The following is a 19,268-nucleotide window of genomic DNA, read 5'->3' on the forward strand; positions in this document are numbered from 1 at the left end:
ATACACTAGGATCTGCCATAGGATGTCTCCTTAACAGCCTCAGGAACACTGCATACTTGAAGGTTGATAATGTTCTCTGACCCCTTCCAGAATATGAGATGTTTGCAAACATACCAGTTCTGGAAGGATACAGAAACACGCTGAGGCGAAACAAAACGATGGTCCAATTTAATGCAACCGCTCTGGCCGTCAGGTACGTACCGTATGGAAATTACCGATGTCAACTGTGCCATTCGGCCGTCAGTGGCTCAAAGTCCCTACCCGACCACGCCAACCCCCTGGCGACCTGGGATGGTGGATGGCAACGAACCAGCCGAAGAAGAAGTGGCATCACGGTGTGGATGCAATCGTTCCATATCACTGAAAACCCCGGGCGGATTCGAGGTTCGCGATGTGAGATTCGAGGTCAAGATATGGAGATGCGGCATGCAGCCACCACTTGTACATGAGTGTCTGTCTGTGTGTTACACATCTCTACATACCAACCGCAGTGGTGAGGCACAGTCAGCTATGTTATGCAGGTGCCGGTTTGGATGTCGAATAGCAATCTAGAATTGGAATGATGATGATGATTATGAAAAAGTCATGGACGGGATGCCGCACATCCGTTGATTTTCGTAGATCACTTCAACTTGCTTTCCTTATCTGATGGAATTTCGCCCTCTGCTTGTGACGTGGTCAGTGCCTCTTTGTCAAAGATAGGAGCCCCAAGAGGGAACAATGGCACATCTCAATGCACGGCAATGAACTGTTGTTGGGATTCCATCGCTTGGCGGGCTCCCTGTTTCATTGAGCACTGGAAAGAGTCGCCATCCGGTCGTTCGAGTTGGTTGAAACGGCCCAGGTCGACCAGGCCAAAGTGGAAAGAGTGGGTCCCGGAAGGCGGAAACACCAGCTTCGCAGTGGGCCGATTCTGGGGTCATTTCCGCCATTGGTCGACCCAACACGTCTCTCAGGGGCTCCTGCCAAAGGACACCAAAGGGACAATAAAAAATCCAGCAGCCCCTAAACTTATCGGTTGCCTTTCCCTACTCCCTAGATCGCGACTGGCATTGCCCTTGGACGCTGTCGACTGTTTCTTTTCTCTCCCGGTTTCCCCTCTTTCCTCCGGTTCATCCACTCCAAGAAGGCGGTTTCCTCCTGCACCTGTTTTCTTCCACCGACTGCAGGTCCCTTATCGCGTTCCAACACCTCCCGAGTCGCATCTCCCAACCCAACGACACCTAATCGGAGCCGCCTATTCTCTATCCGCCCACCATGGCTACGGCAGTCCTGTACGTTACTCTCCACCATCGCGCGCCTGGCAACCGTGCCTGAACCGACCGCTGACTCGTGTCTTCGTCCCATCTAGTAATGCGACCGTCGCTGGCCTGAGCTCGACGGACACATACTTCACCGTCTTGGAGGAGGTTTCCAAGTACAATGTTCAGCTGAGCTACGTCGAGAAGCTCTGGGCGGTACGCGGCCTCTGCAACCCATCCCGAAACACCGGGACGAACCATGAACAAGGATAGCTAACGTTGGACGATATAGGCGTGGTATCTGTGGATGCAAAATGACACTCTCGCGACCGGCCTCATGAGCTTCTTCATGCACGAGATCGTCTACTTCGGCAGGTCGATCCCATGGATGATCATCGATGCCCTCCCCATGTTCAACAAGTACAAGCTGCAAAAAGTCAGTACCCAACGAAGCATAACCTCGAACATCGAGAGAAAACAGAATCACTAACAACCACATAGGGAAAGCGCCCCACCTGGAAGGAACAGTTCGAGTGCGCCGGTCTCGTTCTCCTCAGCCACTGCACCGTCGAGCTCCCCCAGATCTGGCTCTTCCATCCCATCGCCACCTACTTCGGCCTCGACTATGGCGTACCCTTCCCCCCTCTCTGGAAGATGGCCTTGCACATCTGCATCTTCTTCGTCATGGAGGATGCCTGGCACTACTGGTTCCACCGCGCGCTTCACTACGGCCCTCTCTACAAGGCCATCCACAAGATTCACCACACCTACAGCGCGCCCTTTGGTCTCGCCGCCGAGTACGCCTCCCCTATTGAGGTCATGCTCCTCGGTATCGGTACCGTAGGATCCCCCATCCTCTGGGTTTCTTTCACCAAGGACCTCCATCTCGCCACCATGTATGTCTGGATCGTCCTCCGTCTCTTCCAGGCCATCGATGCCCACTCCGGCTACGATTTCCCCTTCAGCTTGCGCCACATCCTGCCCTTCTGGGCTGGTGCCGACCACCATGATATGCACCACGAGCGCTTCATTGGTAACTATGCCTCCAGCTTCCGCTGGTGGGATTACTGCCTCGACACCGAGGCCGGTGATGTCGCCGCCAAGGCTCGCCGTGAGAAGAAGCTCGCGGCCATCAAGGCTAAGAAGGCCCAGTAAACACTTTCAGTTGACGGATCTGCTGCCATGATACCGAAAATGGCATTCGCATTGTCTTCCAAGGTCTTCCATTCGACCTCACTAATTTTGGACAACGCATCACCAAACAACGGGGAAAAGAGAAGGGAAGAACTACCTAATGATGGGAAAGGGTCCATGAGACAAACCAGGGAAATAAGGAGTCAATAAAGGGTAGAAATGGGTTGGTTCATTTTGGCTGAAAGACAAGAAGGGAGGGAAGGTGTGGTCCAACGCGGACTGACCAAATCACACCTCCAAACAAAAAGGCGTTTGAAAGGGGAAGGGGGCTGCGTTGCAATTTTGCCGCACGCGCGCGTTGGTGCAGTTGGGGAGGGGAGTCTTTTCCTTCTCGCTTCTATTAATTCTTGTACATAGATGATTCCTTCTTTCGGTGTCCTCCTCGGCAAAGCACCACCGCCGTGCCCAGCCTCTCCCTCCTCCATACAAACGAACACCTTTTAATAATATAGTAATGAGACGATCATGAAAGTAACATACATACCTATATCATACATACACTTTGCTTGCTGCACATTCTTTCCCGGTGAGGCTCCAGTTCCGGTTTACTTCACTTCTTCAGGTGCTTAGGCGTGCAGCAATCCCCAGAAAAAGCCACGGCCCGGTCAGCCAGGTTGGGCATGGCGCAGCTTTCCGTCGGCTCAGTCTCGCCAAAGTCTTTGGCCAACGAGTCGCAGATGGTGGCTAGCTCAATGTCCTTGGATGAAAGACCCTTGGGGACGTGGGTCGTCCAGCGAATGAAGGTTGTGTTAAAGACCTAGAAGGTCAGAAGGAGAGGAAATGACGAGGAAATTGAGAAGGGTGAGAGAGGAGATATAATCTTACATTGGACCATTCGGGATGGTGGTTCTTGAGCTTGCATTGGAGGGAGACGGCGGTCATGAAGTCCTGGGTTTGATGATGGATTAGTATGTTGATAATAACGGTACTGGGGAGTTGTGATAGCTTTTGAATTCGTAACAGTTTGGGAAGATACGGGAGGTCCGGAAGGGAACTTTGAAGGATGATGTAATTGATGGAACGGTGTAAGAACATGGGTAAGATAAAGAAGGCCAGCAAGTGAAAAAGGGAAAGGTGCATAACACCAAGCCATATGTGAGGTCCGCTTGGTTACCCTCTGTCTCTCTGTGTCTCTCTCATTATACGTTCGGGTTTCCCTTCGTCATCAACTCTGTTGTGTGTATATGTGATGTACCCCCCACCACACCTCGCATCTATGCTGTCCATCTTGTCCCAATCTGACTCAACCCGACCAGACAAATTATACGGGATGTAAGTCTCTTACTTCCTCTTCGGCAGTTTGGTGGTCGTGGCAGTGTAGGGAGTCTACTAAGCACGAGAAGGGAGTCACTCGAATAAAAGTAAACAAAAACATACCCAAGTCTTGGCAAAAGTCTTGAACTTGAACGTCCTCTCAATGGCGACTCCCTCTTGTGTAAGCGTCCATCTACCACCAGCACCTCCCGTGGACAAAAGCTTGTCGAGCGCCGGACCGAGGACGACTGGGTCGGAGCCCTCTGAGAATTGAGGCTTTATTTCGGACGGAGGAGAGGAAGACATGTTGCGATATTGTTGTTGTTTCAGTGACCAGTGCTGGTATTTTTGGTGTTGGGTTGGCTGGCGATGATAGTGGCTGGCGGCGGAGGAGGTGGCTTTTGGTGTTGATCGGTTTGAGCTTTGGATGAAAACGGAGAAGTTTCTAGTAGGACGGTTGAGATTGTTGAATTTGGTGAGAAGAGTGTTCGGTTTCGGCGTTCGGGTGAGGGTGAAAGACATCGTGATTATTTGGCAAAAAGAAAGAGCTTTGATCAATTATGGACTTTCGTGGAGGAGGGTTGGGATGATGAGGTATGGATGCGTGTGTTGTGTGTACGTACCACGGAGGTGAGGTGTGAGGTGGTTGGAAGGTGAAGAAAAAGGTGAGAATGAGGTACCTTTGCATCGAACAAGGTGAGGTCAAGGTGAAGAGAGACGAAGCTGTTGCTCACCGTGGGGTCCGTGCACTTGTCTATACAGCTGGTGACTATGTGCCACGCAATGGCTCTCCAATGACGATGATAGTGCACGTTTCGTTGGTTCTCAACCTTTTCATGGCAGAGTATCTCTTAAAGCTTCAGACTTGAGTCCCTCTTCATGTCAATCGTGATGTCAAGATTGTACACAATACTTCAATGCGCGTTCTTCAAGTTCGATCAGCCCTTCAGAGCTTGATATACATAGTAAACTATGGGTTGTTGGCGCTCGCGTACCAACCAGGAAGTGGTCGCATCGTTACCATTACTGGCAGTGTAGCTCTACCAATACCAATGCTGCAGACTATTGTTGTAAGCAACCACCTGGATACGCGTAATGAGTTTTCCAGGGAGTTAATGAAGCCGCCATGACGACGACAGCGTCTACGACCATCTTACTTGTCAGGTCCTTCATTGTTGATTTCCAACGAGAGTCGACATGATATAAGAGAGACATTTCTCTCACGGCACTACAACAACAGAAAACCACGGAGATCAAGCCGAGTTCCGGTGACTTCTCAACAACCAATACCCCTTACAAAGGCCTTGTGATCCACGGCTCAATATGCAGATCAAAGTAGCTCTACCCAGCGACGCCGTCAACAGACACACTATCGATGATGAGGTTTCTTACCATAGTGTCCTTGCCGGCGTCCTAATTCCCGGCCGTGTTGAACCTCTGAAGGGGGCACAGGTAGTCAAAGGCTCGATTATCGAACGGGTAGGACCAAAGGACGAGATACCCTCGAAATACTCATCGATCCGTTTCTCGCGCGTGCCGGTATTGATGCCGTAAGTGGACTTCATGTACCCCTTAACCTAGCGGCCGCTAACCACAAGACAAAGGCATGTGGGATGCTCACGTCCACTTCGAAGGTGCTCATGTCGCAGTAGGCATCTACGATAGCTTGAAGTACTTCATGCCTGGGACAAGCACGCTCATCGGAGCCGTGATTGTCGACAACTTGCGCCAAACGCTCATGGCAGGGTTCACCTCGGTCCGCGAGCTCTGCGGCTATGCGGGGGACATTGCACCCGCTATCGACTCGGGTGCTGTTGTCGGTTTTCGTGTTTACCCAGAAAACCCGGCATCATGGCGGCTCTGGATGCGGGAGTGAAGAGCATCGAACATGGCGTGTACCTGGACGAGGAGGTTGCTGCCAAGATGAAGGAGAAGGATGCCATTCTCGTCCCTACGCGCCACATCGTCGAGGCCATGTATGCTGGTGATGACGACCTCGATCCCCGTCAGAGAGTTAAGCCGGAGCGGACCATTCAGCTGTCGATAGACAGCATCAAGCTGGCTGTCAAGATGGGGGTCAAGGTCGCCCTGGGAACGGATAGTTTTAGCGGCGACAGGTACCATGCGGTATCTCATGAGGATAACGCCATGGAACTTCGCTACGCCGTCGAAACTGGAATGACTCCCCTGCAGGCCATAGAGATGTCAACTGTCACTCCTCCTGAGACCTTGTAAGTTTTAGAGATGACCGAGGTGCTGTTTTGTTGTAATTTGGCTGACAATGGACGCCGTAAAGGGGTCCTCAGGCTCGAAAGTCGGGCCAGCTCAAGGTTGGTTATGACGCCGATTTGATCGCCATCTGCTCCAACCCGTTCGAGGACATTGAAGTTTTGATAGATACGGATAACATCACCCGCGTGTGAAAGAGAGACGTGCTGTTCAAGTCCCTTCGATGATGGCCCGAATTAAGCGGTCACTAGACTTTAGTTAGAATCCAGCCGGAATTGGCCCCATAATCCAAGAAGGTATCGGAGCTCGTGATCTCCTTCAGAAAGGTATGGGAGCGTAGCGCTGATGGAAAGCTGAAAAGTCGAGAGAGAGTGAATTGGAAGTTGAATTGTCAGCTGAATTGAGATGGAAGTCCACGAGGTGACATAGTGCAGGTGCGCTACCATCAATCAACGCATGTGCTTATCTGCAGTGTTTGGGTGCTTGCAGTGGAGAAATAAAGGCGGAGCCGATACTCCTCACGTGATCTTGAACTTTCACGTACCTGAATATTTCAATGTCCAAACTGTCTACAAACAAATGTTATACCGAAGAACATGCCCCCGAATGGGTTGACAGTTCTGACAGTCTAATCTCCAAATCCGACAAGAGAAGCAACGAAAACCAGCGCTGGCACGAATCGGATTGCGGGACAATAACTACCGGTTCGGATTCCGCACTCGTCCAAAATCCGAAGCCGTCACTTTGGGCTGCCGCATTTGTCACCATTGAATTGCTGACAAAGCATTCGGCCGACAACCCGCGACAAAGGGAGAGATCATTGTTCGCTGCAAGGTCCCAGTCGCCGTTCAAGTTGCCTTCCTTCTGACTGGAAGCGTCTGCCAGAGCGAAGAACTGCGAGCTTGAACAGGTGAACGTCAAGATCAGCCCTGGTTTTCTGTGAATGGGATTCTGCAGTACACTTACATTCAGGATTTGAGCAAAGCCATAAGATTTTGCTGTATCGAGAAACACACTTTATCACCCAGTCCCAGTGCCGCCATCTTTCATCTGACTGGTCTGCAACCTGCAACCCCCTTGTCGACCACCCATATCAGCCCGCTTTTCCCATTTCCTCTGGATCCGATTACATACTCCGTACTACTACATCTCTCTTGTCGACCGCTTTGCTGAGTCAACTTATACATCCCAAGTTGCTCCCCCAAAGCCACACCGCACCACACAGCAGCTCCACGCCTCCAGCTTTGAGCCTCGCTGCCCATCCACCCTCCTTCGCGACGCTATTCAGAAGACGCCGTTGAGTGTTACCGCACCATCATCCAGCACACAAGCTGGTCGAGATCTCTGGAAGCCCTCACAGCACTCAACTCGGCATCCTCTTTCCAACCAACGAGGCAGACCTAGGACGTGTTCAACCCACTGAGCCCTCTCATCACTGCCGAACCGGGCTTTGATAATTGTTTCAACAATTCGCCCAACTATATCAGACTCGGCGCCACTTGTGATCCCACCACCGGCCCTGATCCCGTCATTTTGGGGGCGTTTTCCCGCATCAATCCCCATAAGGCCATCACCACCATCTGCACAAATCGTAGAGGTAAAGAAAAACCCGCACCAAGGTTGGTTTGATAGATTGCTGACATCCAACCTTGACTTTTCAGAAAGTGTCTTTCGGTTACACCAAGAGGAAGTACTCCGGACACAAAGACACAAGATATCTGCCCACTTGTACCGCACGCAGTCTATAGTCCCCGGTCTGCGGAGCGGGCCTGCTGTACCACTTGCGGACTCGAGAGCTATTAGCCCGCTATAACTATTGGGTATCTCTACGCCGCGGTGCATACCACCTGTCCTGCGAGCTGAGTCAGGACACCCTACCGTTTACGCGGCCGCTGGCAATACCTCCAAATCCCACCATACCAGCCTTGTAGTTCTGGTGAGCGTTACAGTCACAGTAGAGAAGCATGTCAACAAATCTCGAAATGGGTGAGTTCTTTTCCCCTCATCTCTCTCTTTTTCCAGCCCCCGCCGTTTTGCCCAGACTGTTGTCCTATATCATTCTCCGTGCCGACACAGGCCATGAGCCGAGTCCTGGACACCCGACCACCTACCTGCAAGTGCTTACAACACTTCTCACTTCTGGGTGGGGTACAATGTCGTGTTCATGGACTCGAATCAGGCTGGCCTCTCTGTTTCTTGAGGTGCCATCCACTCACGGTATTTGGAAGCACCTCAGCTGCACGGCAGACAACCGTGGTTTTGGCTTAATTATGTTGAGGCCAAATCGGGGTTTGTCGTCAGCACATCGTTGTAAACAAGGGTCGCTCTGAGCACCGTCTTTGTCATCCTCGTCCAACCTCATGGCCCTGTTTGAGGGTTGGGAGTGTTCTAGGCGTTATACGCCCCTTGACATGAATCCTTCCCTCACCCTCGGCTCTCTTCCTTTCATTGCCTACGATTTCTCTTACACCGCTTTCACGGATATACCAGGAGCTTTGCTCTCAGTAGGAGCCTGAGAACACGAGGCCAGAATAGTCTTGTATCCCACCTGATCCCCGTACCTCACCTTGACGAGGTTCGTGATCTTGTGACTACCCACCCTATCACTTACATATTCCTTCCGTTCACACTCACGACCATCTACACGAGCCCTTGCCTACTCATCCCGCGTCTCAATCAAAAACATTCCTTCATCAACAAGACTGGCCAGTCGGGTTATGTTCGGCTGAAGGTTGAGGATACATCTATCATCTCTGCCTGCATGCCGTCGTGACCGCCATGCTCCTTCTCTTCCCCTTATGCTCGATTCGCAACCGCGCTGCCGTCTGTCACCGGCCAATGTCATGACTTATTCCTGCACCTACACGTCCTTCTCCTTGTCCGCACCAGGAGCCAACGAGGCACTCTCTGGCTACCTTGACTTACTCCGAAGCTTCCAGCGGAAGATCATCGTACCCCCTGCATCTCTTGCTCTTCTTTCCACTGTCTCTTATATCCTTGAAACCATCCTGAGTCAACCCTAGATCACCAGGTTGAAAATACTGACACTATCTTTCCATCCAGAGCCGAGGGCTCGCGAATCACCGGTTGAGCCTCTTCTGGCGAATAATCACGCCGACCAAGCCGCCTACCAAATCGCCGCAGCTTACCAAACTCACCCGCCTTCACCTTCTGGCGGGCAAGGGGATAGTCGGACCTCGCCCATAGCAGCAGCACCACCAGCTCTGCCCCATGGATACAACAACCATCCCGCAGCCGGCCCACACGAAGCACATTTGCACCCTGAACTACGAACTCACGAGACAGGCCCCACAAACGGATACCAACCAGTGCCCGGAATGATGCCTGTTGGCGTCCCTCCCCAACAGGAGCAGCAGGGAGCTATGCCAGGTCCTACTACGCCTGTTGGTGTTCCCCAAATGGGAATGACGAGCCCGGGCGACAGCGCTGGTGATGGTAGGAAGTCTAAACGGGAACTATCACAGTCGAAGCGCGCTGCCCAAAACCGCGCCGCACAGGTCAGTATTCCCCGACCCCTTGCATTGTCTGGAGGATTTGTAAGCTTTGCTGTATGACCGATGCCGCGACCGTCTTGTTGGTCTATATATGGACTAGTCACGATGATGTGATGGAGGTCAAACTGCAATACTGCAACAGTGCTAGCAGCCGTTCAGGTCCGACCGTTTTCCAAAGCATCCAGCTAACCATAGGCTACCACTACAGAGAGCATTCCGTCAACGGAAAGAAGGTTACATCAAGAAGTTGGAGCAGCAAGTCAGAGAGTATAGCGAGATGGAGATGGGCTTCAAGGCCCTACAGAACGAAAACTACGCGTTGAGGGACTACATTCTTCACCTGCAAAATCGACTTATCGACGTCCAAGGCGATTACCCACAACCTCCTCCAAACATCAACCTAGCGACCCCCCATACGCAGCAACTTCAGCAACAACAACCCCCACCACCGCCCCCCGTGCCTCAGGGCATTCCTCCTGATCAGGTACAAGCTGCGCAGCAGGTTCCCCCCGTTACCAGCGCTCCGCCGGATTCCCTGGAGGAGGCCGCTCAAGCCGTAGCCGGCCTAAGCCGAAGCGACCATCACATGGGCGGAACTCCCCGGGATCCCTATGGTACGGCCGCCTCGGCAGCAGCGGCGGCGGCGGCGGCGGCGGCTGCTGCTGCGGCGGCGTCCCGCACAGATGAGGATGCGAGGACGGCGGAGGTGATTCAGAGGCAATTGCAGGCAGATAGTAACAACACAGGCATGCCGGATGGTCTACCGCTTCAGCAAGCAGCTTTGTAGGAACATGCTGCCACGGACGGTTATCCGGTGTAATCTCAAGGAGGAGGGGGAATCTGAAACGAGAAACAATGGTCGCCAGCCCATACATCTATCTATATATTGTTGGTGGGCTTGCCATTGGCAGTTGCGTTGTTATACCGTTTATTTATTTCGTACTTTGATCTTTGCTTTTTCTTGCTTTGCTTTGCTCCGTCATGGCGTCGCGGATTCATCTTTGCAAATCAAAATTTGCTTTCACACCTTTAGATTTTCCGTGGCTGTTCCCCTTTGTGCAGATGATGTGCGTTTTTGCGTGCCTTATCGTTAAAATACACGACAGAGCAGGAAGACTTCAAGTATAAATAAGCTGGGGCTGGACTGACGTAGGCGTCTGTGAGTATGCTTACTTCCGAACTATGAGTGAGGGAAGAGCATGCCGAGTAACACTTCTTTTTCAGTAGTAGAAGGAGTATTTCAGGTTAACGAACGGAGCTGGGTTGGCACATGTTAAAACCTAGGTATTCGTCAATGGAAGGAGGGTTGGGATGAAGGTCTTATATGGCAGGAGTCACTGGCTGGGTAGCTGGTGGAAAGTTGGGACGAGATGGAAGGTGCGGTTACCGGGGTGTAGAGGTATATTAGCTTTCACCTTTTCCGTTCTTCGCCTCATTCCCACTCCCATCTTCTCATCCTTTTTACAGACGATCGTGGCGAGTTACTGCATTCTTTCCCAGGCATATCCGGTCTCTGCCAATCTGCAAATGTTCTTATCGTCTGCACAAAAGGAAGGAACGCGTTCAGTTGCGACTGACGGAGCAGAATGCGCGCATGACCGCCTCCACATACCTAATGGCCCTGCCGTGCAGGAAGGAAGGTCCCTCCACGACGGGAAGAAAGAACCCAGTAATAGAGAAGCTGGGGTACCATGAACTGTGCGGTGAGGGAAGGAGGTCAGTGACAATCAGAACATAACGATTTGAAGTAGGGCGGGGGACGAGATGTGTGTATATATGCAGGGGCTTCACAAATCCTTGGCTGAAGTCTTTCTCCCTCCTCACCCCCATCGCCTCTTACGAACTTATTTTCTCTTTTGTATTTTTACCTCACACAAGAAGTGTCACAGCCGGCATGCAGCCTGTCTTCTGCACTTTGGTCTGTACTGGGTATCCTGCAATACCTGCTAGTGCGCCTGCCTCTTTTGTTGCTCTTGCTCCGTAGATCGTTGATCCACTTTCACTTCGCTCGTTAACGAAATCCCACACCCCCATCGAGACACTCCGATAAACTGGGGCTTTTCACCGTGATTTACAGGTCAGTTGCTGCCCTTCATCCTTCTTCAGTGAGAATTTAATTGTCCCTTTGCAATTGGCTTTTTACACTACTCATGTGGAATGTTTGTTCAAGCATGGTTGGGAACCAGGATTTTGACTGCCACAGATATGTTGAATTCGTGTGGCTATCGCCTAGTTATGATATGAAAGAAGATGAATAAAGGGCGAACAGCAACCAAGGAGTCCATACCAGTTAGACTCGATCAAATACACTCTGCTTAAGAACGACTTGTCCTGGAAAGGTAATCTACCTCCCCGCCCCTCCTAACTCTCTGCTTGTTTCTCCTCTCTCTCTCTCTGTCTGTCTGAGTTCAGATCAGGATTCCAGAGGAGATCTAGCAGATAGTGACGTCTTGGGTGGCATATCCGTATATCTGTACTCAACATTAACTAACCCTCATCTTTCAAAAACAACAGACATGTATCGTGGGGTATAGTATGAACTCACCTTCTTCCACCCCGGAATGTGAAGATGAGCTGTGAAAAAGGACGTTATCCCGGGCCGTACTCCCACTTATTCCCATGCACTCTCCCAAGGTTCCTGTATGTTCTAGGCGACTGACCTGGTTCCATATATCCACCGTCGCGGCGGTTGCAGGAGCCCGCAATCCAGTCCACGGCGCCGGCCCATTCATCCACGGCGCACGGGTTATTTCCGTAAGAGCACATGTACGCCTTTGATGTACCACAATTAACGAACAAACTTCTGCCGTTGGAGATCGTGCCGCTCCCCTTGCATGAATTGTAGAATAAGTTGTAAGCGTGATCGTAAAACTCGTCCTGCCTGAACCAGTTGCCCCCGGGGCAGGAGGCAAATGTTCCGGAGGGCCAGCCAATAGCGCGCTTGCCAACTTCGTTGTTGGCGGGCGAGTCAGTGCTGGTAGTGTTGATGTTGCCCAGCTCGGTCATGATCTGCTTGCCGTCGGCGTCTATGCTGATGATGTAGGCACCATCCGCCAGCTCTGCCGGGATGGTGAGACTCTCGGCCAAGGCGAAGAAGGAAAGAAGGATAGTGAACTTCATTGTGCACTAGGTAGCAAGGAAGGTTTTGCTCTTGGTTTCTAGGTAGGTTGGTAATGGGAGTAGGTTGGATTGGGATCTGTGATGATTTTGTGCCCTTAATCTGGATGAACAGGGCGGACAGGTTAGGGATATATACCTCTATACATGAATTCCACATTGACAGGAACAGAACCTGGGTATGTATCAAACTTCACGTTCAAGATAATCCGCCATATCTTCATCCACGCAGCTGAAAAGCCGAAGTCATCATGACGGCGTACCTGTGGGCGCTGACGAAGACCATTGACCGTGAGCGAGTTGAGGTGAGTAAGAGCACCAATCAATTGCAATAATGATGCCCTGAGCCTCACAGGCAGTATGAATATAGTCTGTACAACCGTGCTTGGTTCTGCTGAACATAGACCTATCTCCTAGGTCTGGTTGACTTTGAAAATTGTGGCCCCCAGTCTTTGTCAGATTAATTAGCTGCCTCGCTCTGCAATGCAAGTTGCGATGAGTAAGTACATGTAACGGGAGATTGGTAAGGAAAGTACAGCAAAAACTAAAAATGTCCCAAGCTCACACATTATATGCTGGTTCATGTTGCATCACCTTTGGAAGATGCAGTTTCCAAGTCATCACGGACAGCATGCTACGGTTACCATAAAGACGGAAAGTACACAAAACGCGTATTATGTCCCCTTTATCGTTGATCACATCCATAATGCTTGAAACATAAGGTACCTATTTCTTCAAGAGGCAGCTAGGATATACTCAAAATTAAAGTGACATAACGGAAGTAATAATGCCAATTCTTCAACAAAACCTCAATACCAATACCTAGAGGTAGATGGTTTCAAGGAAATTTAGCCTCCCCAAAAGGAAACCATTAGGATACCATAGGCACTCAAGAAACATGAAAGAGTTGATTGACTGAAAAACTGTGGGGGAAGGCGCCGTGTTGTAGGAGTGTCCGTACTAGAAGTCTGAGAAGGAATGATGTCCCGAGTAGGTCTACCTATCAATGATTTACCCCCACATAGTTAAGGTACTTCTCCATATGTAGGTATAGACGGAACAGAATGAAGCAGTAAGATGATGCAATACAAACAACTCATAAATTTGAATTGGGTCATTCCGCTGTGTCATTCGTTGTAGGTCAGTAATTACGCACAATTTAGCAACAAAATCGTTGTACGTAAAGGACTGGAGATAAGTTAGATATAAGAAATCAGAGACCGAGCGAGGGGTCGGTAAGACTGTTTAGGCATAAGTGTAACGCTGTTTACAACAAGCAGGCACCCTTCTTTTTGATAAGAGAGGGGAAAAAAACACAATGGATAATGGCATTACGTAGCTGCTTCGCCGCTCGTTAGGTATCGATTCGAGTACCAGCCTGGAGGCCACCGGCTTTTATAGGGGAGCGTGTAACAAAGCTGAAGTCGTGCTTTCTTTGCTCGAAAGTAAGGTGCTCATGGTTGTATATATGCGGTTGCTTCAGTGAGAAGGTCGTGTGGTCTCTGACAGGACAATTCTGAGTTGTATGTTCTTTGGCGTTGTTGATCATGCTGTCAGAGAGGGAAATGGAAACGGTAGATTACTTCAGTAATGATACCAAGACATGCGGATGGCAAGATTCAAGACCCAAGTAATGGAAGGAAAAACATTATCAATACAGTCTATGGGATATATCATATAGCCACGTAAAAGAAGGCAAAAAGTTGTACCGGACAACTTCAGTTCCTGGCCGTCTGTAGGCACTATCTTATCTCCTCGCAAAATGCAGCGCTCCTTCCACCCTTCCCGCCGACCGCTAGTATTCCGCCCCATGCATCAATGAAGACCATACATAGTACATAAGAAAAGTTTTATGGTGTAATGCGACTGACGCCTGCAGGAAAACCGGATATCGTTTGGAAACAACATCAAAGATCATGAAACAGGAAAACAGAAGAGAAGACAGAGATAGACATACCCATTCGCGACGAGGCGCCACTGCTCTCACGCCATGGTACTAGGCTCTCACATACCGAGCTTCGGCAAAACCCGGTGGCCTCTTGAACTGATCCCGACCACGGTTCTGGTCTTCCGCTTCTCCTTTCCCCTCCCTACCGCTCTCCGACCCATCAGACCCATCCGAGCCAGAGTCACTCAACTCCGTCGTATCACCAATCACCACCCTCTCGCTCTTCCTATACCTAGCCAACACCTCCTTGGGCAGCTCACTTCCCGCGGTACCCGGTGTAGTCAACCCCGGAGTAGACAGCGCAGAGCAAGGACTGTTGATCAGAAACTCCGCTGGCGGTGGCACCACCAACGTCGGCGTAGCCTGCTTCGTCTCTGCCACCCTGCCTAGGTCGTTCGTCGTCATCAATGTGGGTTCCCCAGCCTCCGCTCCCGGCCTTCGTACTTTGAGCGTACCGGCGCGCGTGATGGTGATTTGGCTGGCTTTCACGGAGCGCGAGCGCTGCAGGGAGCCGGCGCTGACGGAGGCGCTGCGGGCGAGCGGGACTGGAGGTGGCCTTTCTGAGCGTGAGTGGGTGGGGGGTTGAGAAGGGGAGCGTTGTTGCTGTGGGGAAGCAGCTCTGGACGACGCAGAGGATTCAACCCGTTTCTGCTGGGCGCCGGCGCGGCGGGAGATGCTGATGGTGCGAGCGACGGAGATCTCGACGGCGGCTTTGATGATGGGATCTGCTTCTTCGGTTTCCTCCTCGGCGGCGGCGGCGAGGTCAACGGATGGGGAGAGGGTGTGGCCTTTGTGGGTGAGGAAGGCGGGAGAACAGGTGGAGGGCAAAGTCGGGCTCTTAGGGCTGAGAATAGGAGGTGACGTTATTTCAGGCAAAGACGGCTGAGGTGGTGACGGGGGTGAGCGTGATGGCGGGCTGGGAACTACTAATCGCGGTTCGGGCGGTTGGTAGACGGTTGGCTTGAGGAGGAACGGGCCAACGATTTCTGGGTCTTCCGCCTGCCGACTGCTCGAGACGTTTAGGAGTTGTTCTGGTGGGCTCAGAGGGGTATCAAGGACGAGAAACGACTTTTCGGGAGCGAAATGAGAGTCTTTCCGCGGGGGGAAAGCTTGTTCCGGTTTAGGCTGAGGTTGTTGCTGTTCTTCCCAGGCCTCCGGCCTTCTGGGGCTGACAGAGAGGACTTCCTCACCAGGAAGATACTCTGGTTCGTCTTCCTGCTGTGGTTGGGCCTCGTGGAAATTTTGGGTATGTTGCTGCTCCTGCTCCTCCAACATCCCCTGAATCTGATTGGCACGGTTTTGCTCTTCCATCGTCCGTAGCGAGATTATCGTCACTCGCTTTTTCTCCCTTCGAGTAGGAGGCGCTTCCAATGGTTGCATGTATTCAGAAAACATTTCCACCGTTGGTGACGGGATGACGGCCGGTGAGGAGTTCGAGCGTGATCGAGGAGTTGGGGGAACATCGAGTTGTTGACGGCTCGGGGTTGGTGGTAAAATCGAAAAGCCTGGTGACTGTGTCGGCTGGGGTGAGCTTGCTCTACGGAGCTGTTTTACCTCTTCTTCGCATTCAGCCACGACCCTATCATTGATCGACTTCAGCTTTTCGAGCGTAGCCTGACGCCTCTCCAGGAGTGTCATGTTGCTCTTTCTTCTTTGTTGCTTTTGTTGCTGCGGGTTCAGGACTCCACTAAACATAACGCTGTATCGTTCCATTTTGATGCTTGGAATCTCCACGTCGAGTAGTGAGGGGGCACTAGAGTTGGCCAACGAACTGGGCGTTACACTGCGGGAAAGATCATTCCAGGAACTTGCTGGTGGCATCAGCGGTGGTGGTGGAGGTGGCTGCTCCCACTGCCTTGGCTCGACAGGCGCAGTAGTAGTTATTGGGAGATCCGTATTTGACCTGACAAGTATTGGGACATGCCTGGGTCCTTTCCTCCCACTAATCGTGTTGCTCCTCGATGGGACGGCATTGCCAGCAGGTTCCCGGCCACCACCTGTTGTAGACAGGGAAACCGCAGAACTGTTTGCAGAGATAAGGTCGGCGGCCTTTGCCGAATCTGACTGCTTTCCCCTCCCAAACAAGGCCCCGAATATCCTTTGCCTTGTTGTCTTTCGTCTCTGAAGAGGGGGTGGTGCTGGAGGCGCTGCCTGAGGTACCATCTGCGGAGCTGCTGCTGGCGGTGGCGGCGGTGGTGAAGGAGTCCTCCAAGGTGGTGTGCCGCTTTGTGGTTGCCATGAGCTGGGTTGATTCTGAATTTCTGAGAATTGCGAAGGGCTTCCCAGAGCCATTCCAATCGGAACCTCCATCGAGGTAATGAAGGACTCGTGGCCCGTCATAGGCTGAGTGGCCGGAGCCAAAAACGAACTCATGCTGGATGCTGCTGCTTGATCGGGACTCGCCTCTGGCGTCGGCAGATTTCCACCTCTCATACCCATCATGTATGGGTGCATGCCTTGAGTTGGCCTTCCAGTACCTATCCGTCCATCCACAGGGAGCAACATGTCGTCCTTTGACTGGCGTTTATCGTGTAGTGACCTCGAACTTGCGGACCGGAAAGATCCAGGCCCAGCAGAAGTACTTGGTCGATGAGGCATGATGGCTATGGCAGCGGCGACAGCTTCGGGGGTGAGAACCTGGCGAGGCAGCGGACGGGACAGACGATGGACGAGATAGGGTTTCGGTTTCCATCTACCAGGGAAGGAGAAGTGGCAGACATGTCGGTTTTGAGTAGGACGGCCACGTCCAATTGCGTTGCGTAGGGCAGAACCTGACACAAGACCTTGTCCTGGGATGAGGGAGACCAATGGGTCACGGCCGTGCACAATGCCCTCGTTGCCGACTCCTGGATGGAGCCCACGATGTCGGCCGATACTCCCAGGACCCCGGGGGAGGTCGATTGGTCTGGAACGCTTAGCCTCTTTGATCATGGCGTCGGTTGTCGTGCCTTTGGCAGTGGGCTCCATGCCTTGTATCCGCCGCTAATATCTCTGGGTGCCCTGGCTCAACCACGGATATCCACCGATGGTACCTGAATAGGCCGGGAAGGACCCTGAAATGGTTTGTTTCGAAATATCGTCTTGGAATTGTAGCAATCACCGAAGGGGAAATAGCGGAGCGAATCGAGAATGAGGAAATACCGTTTCGGCATTTGAGCAAATGAAGGGGGCACTCGACCCAAAGGGAGAAGAATTGAGAGGAGCCATCTTGGCCAACATATCAAGGAAGGGGTCATGACAAAGGCTGAGGCGCGCTTAACAAAGCCATATGGGTTAGGATGATGAAGTTATAAGGGAGACAATGACTTACACTACAGCCTCAAATGGCTTCATTTTGTTGGCAATCCAAACACCAACCCAACAGCCATCTCAAGGAAGGATAGTGTGAAAGCTTGTTGGCAGGCTTTGATCAAGCACAAGCGTTCCAGTGTTTAGGCCGGTCATTGTCCAGCCAAGATAGTCGAGGCTCTTGACGCCTTTCATGGTGAAGTCGATCACCGCCAGGGATCTTGCTCAACATTGTTCAAAAATCATCAAGAACCCTCGAAGAAATCCGGGGTTGATGATAGAGAAGAGAAAACTGACGAGCGTGTGGAGAGATGTCGAGCTTCCCTTGTTCGCCCTTGTTCGACACTGGAAAATCTGGAACAACAGAACTGGATGACGAGGGGGCTGCAAGGGGTGCAACAGGCCCACTTCTGGGGAGATCCTAGCATGGTCTCGTTCGGCTGATTCCTTGGGCGTGTCTCATGTTGATGGCTCCTGCTGTACATATACTCCAACGACGGTTTGGATTCAGGAACAGGGAGATGGACCGAAATCGTGATTATGGTCCCCAAAAGACGAGAGGCCTTCCCAAACAGGAATTGGGGCACGCCCAAACTCATCCCAGTAGCTGCCTCGACCTGACCATGCTGGATCATATCGAAGTCGATATTGCAAAGGATATGTACGGGGTAGTTCCATTATTAGCCTGTTCTGCGTCTGGATTCAGCGGACAAAAAGGGACGGCATGTCGTCGGTTTGGCCGCATCTTGGTATATGTGTGGTGGCTTGACGCCGCCGTGGGTGTCGAGGTCGTGAACCGTATTAAATGTGACTGGTATATCGTGCAGATTGTGGAGATTGACGATGAGATCCCGTCCGTAGGTAGTAACAAACTCGCAAACCTACCAGGGGTCCATTGTGCTGAAAAGGTCGCACTTGTTCCATGGCGGCCCTGTCTTCAGTAATGACTGTTGATGATATTGTGCGCCTAATACTTTCTCCGGGAACCAAACGTGCCAGATTGCTAGGGCAACAATTCATTGTTCACGGCCGTGCCAAGACGTCGGTTTCATAGTGTCAAAAGGGGTCGGTTACGGATCCGAAAAAGTCGACGCTACGTCTCGGATATGCGCAACTTCAGTCGGCAACGGCCTGACTAGGCGCCTGGACATCAGACGCCCTTGAGTCAAGCTTCGTACGATATGAGGGCCACTGGCTTGAACAGGGCACCCTCTGTTTGGATTATACCTCTATGTAACTCGGGTATACCCCAAGGATCCTGTAGCTGTTCAAGCCCTGCCTGGTTGGGAACCATATTCGCCCTGCTGCCAGCTCGAGAATGGTTCCACAACAGAGAACATTTCTATGAAAGGATGCCCAGAACTCGCTCTCACTTTGAGTGTTTGACAGACTTGGCGCCTAATACATACTGTTTGTCTTGCCCGCAACCTCCGAGGTCCGGCAATTGGGTAATCCGAGTCAGATGGCAACACCGCCGGTTCA

General features: G+C 51.7%; 6 protein-coding genes across 6 annotated transcripts; 3 read left to right on the plus strand and 3 right to left on the minus strand.

The window, feature by feature from the left end:
* Positions 1 to 1,040: 1,040 nt before the first annotated feature.
* Positions 1,041 to 2,710, plus strand: SMAC4_00952 (uncharacterized protein). The gene is made up of 4 exons (XM_003350015.2): positions 1,041 to 1,274; positions 1,352 to 1,457; positions 1,534 to 1,677; positions 1,743 to 2,710. Exons 1-4 carry the CDS (start codon positions 1,258 to 1,260, stop codon positions 2,394 to 2,396), a joined length of 921 nt encoding a protein of 306 aa, XP_003350063.1. The 5' UTR covers positions 1,041 to 1,257; the 3' UTR covers positions 2,397 to 2,710.
* A 137-nt stretch (positions 2,711 to 2,847) lies between these two features.
* SMAC4_00953 (uncharacterized protein) lies at positions 2,848 to 4,579 on the minus strand. The gene is made up of 3 exons (XM_003350016.2): positions 3,813 to 4,579; positions 3,261 to 3,323; positions 2,848 to 3,192 (listed from the first exon to the last, which is right to left on the minus strand). The coding sequence occupies exons 1-3, from the start codon at positions 4,209 to 4,211 to the stop codon at positions 2,986 to 2,988; spliced, it is 669 nt and encodes a 222-aa protein (XP_003350064.1). The 5' UTR covers positions 4,212 to 4,579; the 3' UTR covers positions 2,848 to 2,985.
* Positions 4,580 to 4,607: 28 nt separating this feature from the next.
* On the plus strand, positions 4,608 to 6,112 carry SMAC4_00954 (uncharacterized protein; the record flags this gene model as incomplete). Its single annotated transcript, XM_003350017.2, has 4 exons — positions 4,608 to 5,211; positions 5,294 to 5,497; positions 5,563 to 5,920; positions 5,986 to 6,112. The coding sequence occupies exons 1-4, from the start codon at positions 5,013 to 5,015 to the stop codon at positions 6,110 to 6,112; spliced, it is 888 nt and encodes a 295-aa protein (XP_003350065.1). The 5' UTR covers positions 4,608 to 5,012.
* Positions 6,113 to 8,604: 2,492 nt separating this feature from the next.
* On the plus strand, positions 8,605 to 10,455 carry SMAC4_00955 (uncharacterized protein). The gene is made up of 3 exons (XM_003350018.2): positions 8,605 to 8,741; positions 8,982 to 9,436; positions 9,642 to 10,455. The coding sequence occupies exons 1-3, from the start codon at positions 8,717 to 8,719 to the stop codon at positions 10,218 to 10,220; spliced, it is 1,059 nt and encodes a 352-aa protein (XP_003350066.2). The 5' UTR covers positions 8,605 to 8,716; the 3' UTR covers positions 10,221 to 10,455.
* Positions 10,456 to 12,022: 1,567 nt separating this feature from the next.
* Positions 12,023 to 12,553, minus strand: SMAC4_00956 (uncharacterized protein; the record flags this gene model as incomplete). Its single annotated transcript, XM_003350019.1, has 1 exon — positions 12,023 to 12,553. The coding sequence occupies one exon, from the start codon at positions 12,551 to 12,553 to the stop codon at positions 12,023 to 12,025; it is 531 nt and encodes a 176-aa protein (XP_003350067.1).
* A 1,993-nt stretch (positions 12,554 to 14,546) lies between these two features.
* SMAC4_00957 (uncharacterized protein) lies at positions 14,547 to 17,465 on the minus strand (the record flags this gene model as incomplete). The annotated part of the gene is made up of 1 exon (XM_003350020.1): positions 14,547 to 17,465. One exon carries the CDS (start codon positions 17,463 to 17,465, stop codon positions 14,547 to 14,549), a length of 2,919 nt encoding a protein of 972 aa, XP_003350068.1.
* Positions 17,466 to 19,268: the final 1,803 nt, after the last annotated feature.

The sequence above is a fragment of the Sordaria macrospora genome, chromosome 3 (assembly GCF_033870435.1).
Source record: "Sordaria macrospora chromosome 3, complete sequence".
Lineage (NCBI taxonomy): Eukaryota > Fungi > Ascomycota > Sordariomycetes > Sordariales > Sordariaceae > Sordaria > Sordaria macrospora.

Excerpts from the sequence above, each read along its gene's own strand:
- SMAC4_00952 (XM_003350015.2), top strand. Across the intron at positions 1,458-1,533 it reads ACGTCGAGAAGCTCTGGGCG|GCGTGGTATCTGTGGATGCA; the intron begins GTACGCGGCCTC and ends TGGACGATATAG. Across the intron at positions 1,678-1,742 it reads ACAAGTACAAGCTGCAAAAA|GGAAAGCGCCCCACCTGGAA; the intron begins GTCAGTACCCAA and ends ACAACCACATAG.
- SMAC4_00953 (XM_003350016.2), bottom strand. The coding sequence starts at position 4,211 with ATGTCTTTCACCCTCACCCGAACGCCGAAACCGAACACTCTTCTCACC. Across the intron at positions 3,324-3,812 it reads AGACTTTTGCCAAGACTTGG|GACTTCATGACCGCCGTCTC; the intron begins GTATGTTTTTGT and ends CATCAAACCCAG. Across the intron at positions 3,193-3,260 it reads ACCATCCCGAATGGTCCAAT|GTCTTTAACACAACCTTCAT; the intron begins GTAAGATTATAT and ends CTGACCTTCTAG.
- SMAC4_00955 (XM_003350018.2), top strand. The coding sequence starts at position 8,717 with ATGCTCGATTCGCAACCGCGCTGCC. Across the intron at positions 8,742-8,981 it reads CGATTCGCAACCGCGCTGCC|AGCCGAGGGCTCGCGAATCA; the intron begins GTCTGTCACCGG and ends CTTTCCATCCAG. Across the intron at positions 9,437-9,641 it reads CCCAAAACCGCGCCGCACAG|AGAGCATTCCGTCAACGGAA; the intron begins GTCAGTATTCCC and ends CTACCACTACAG.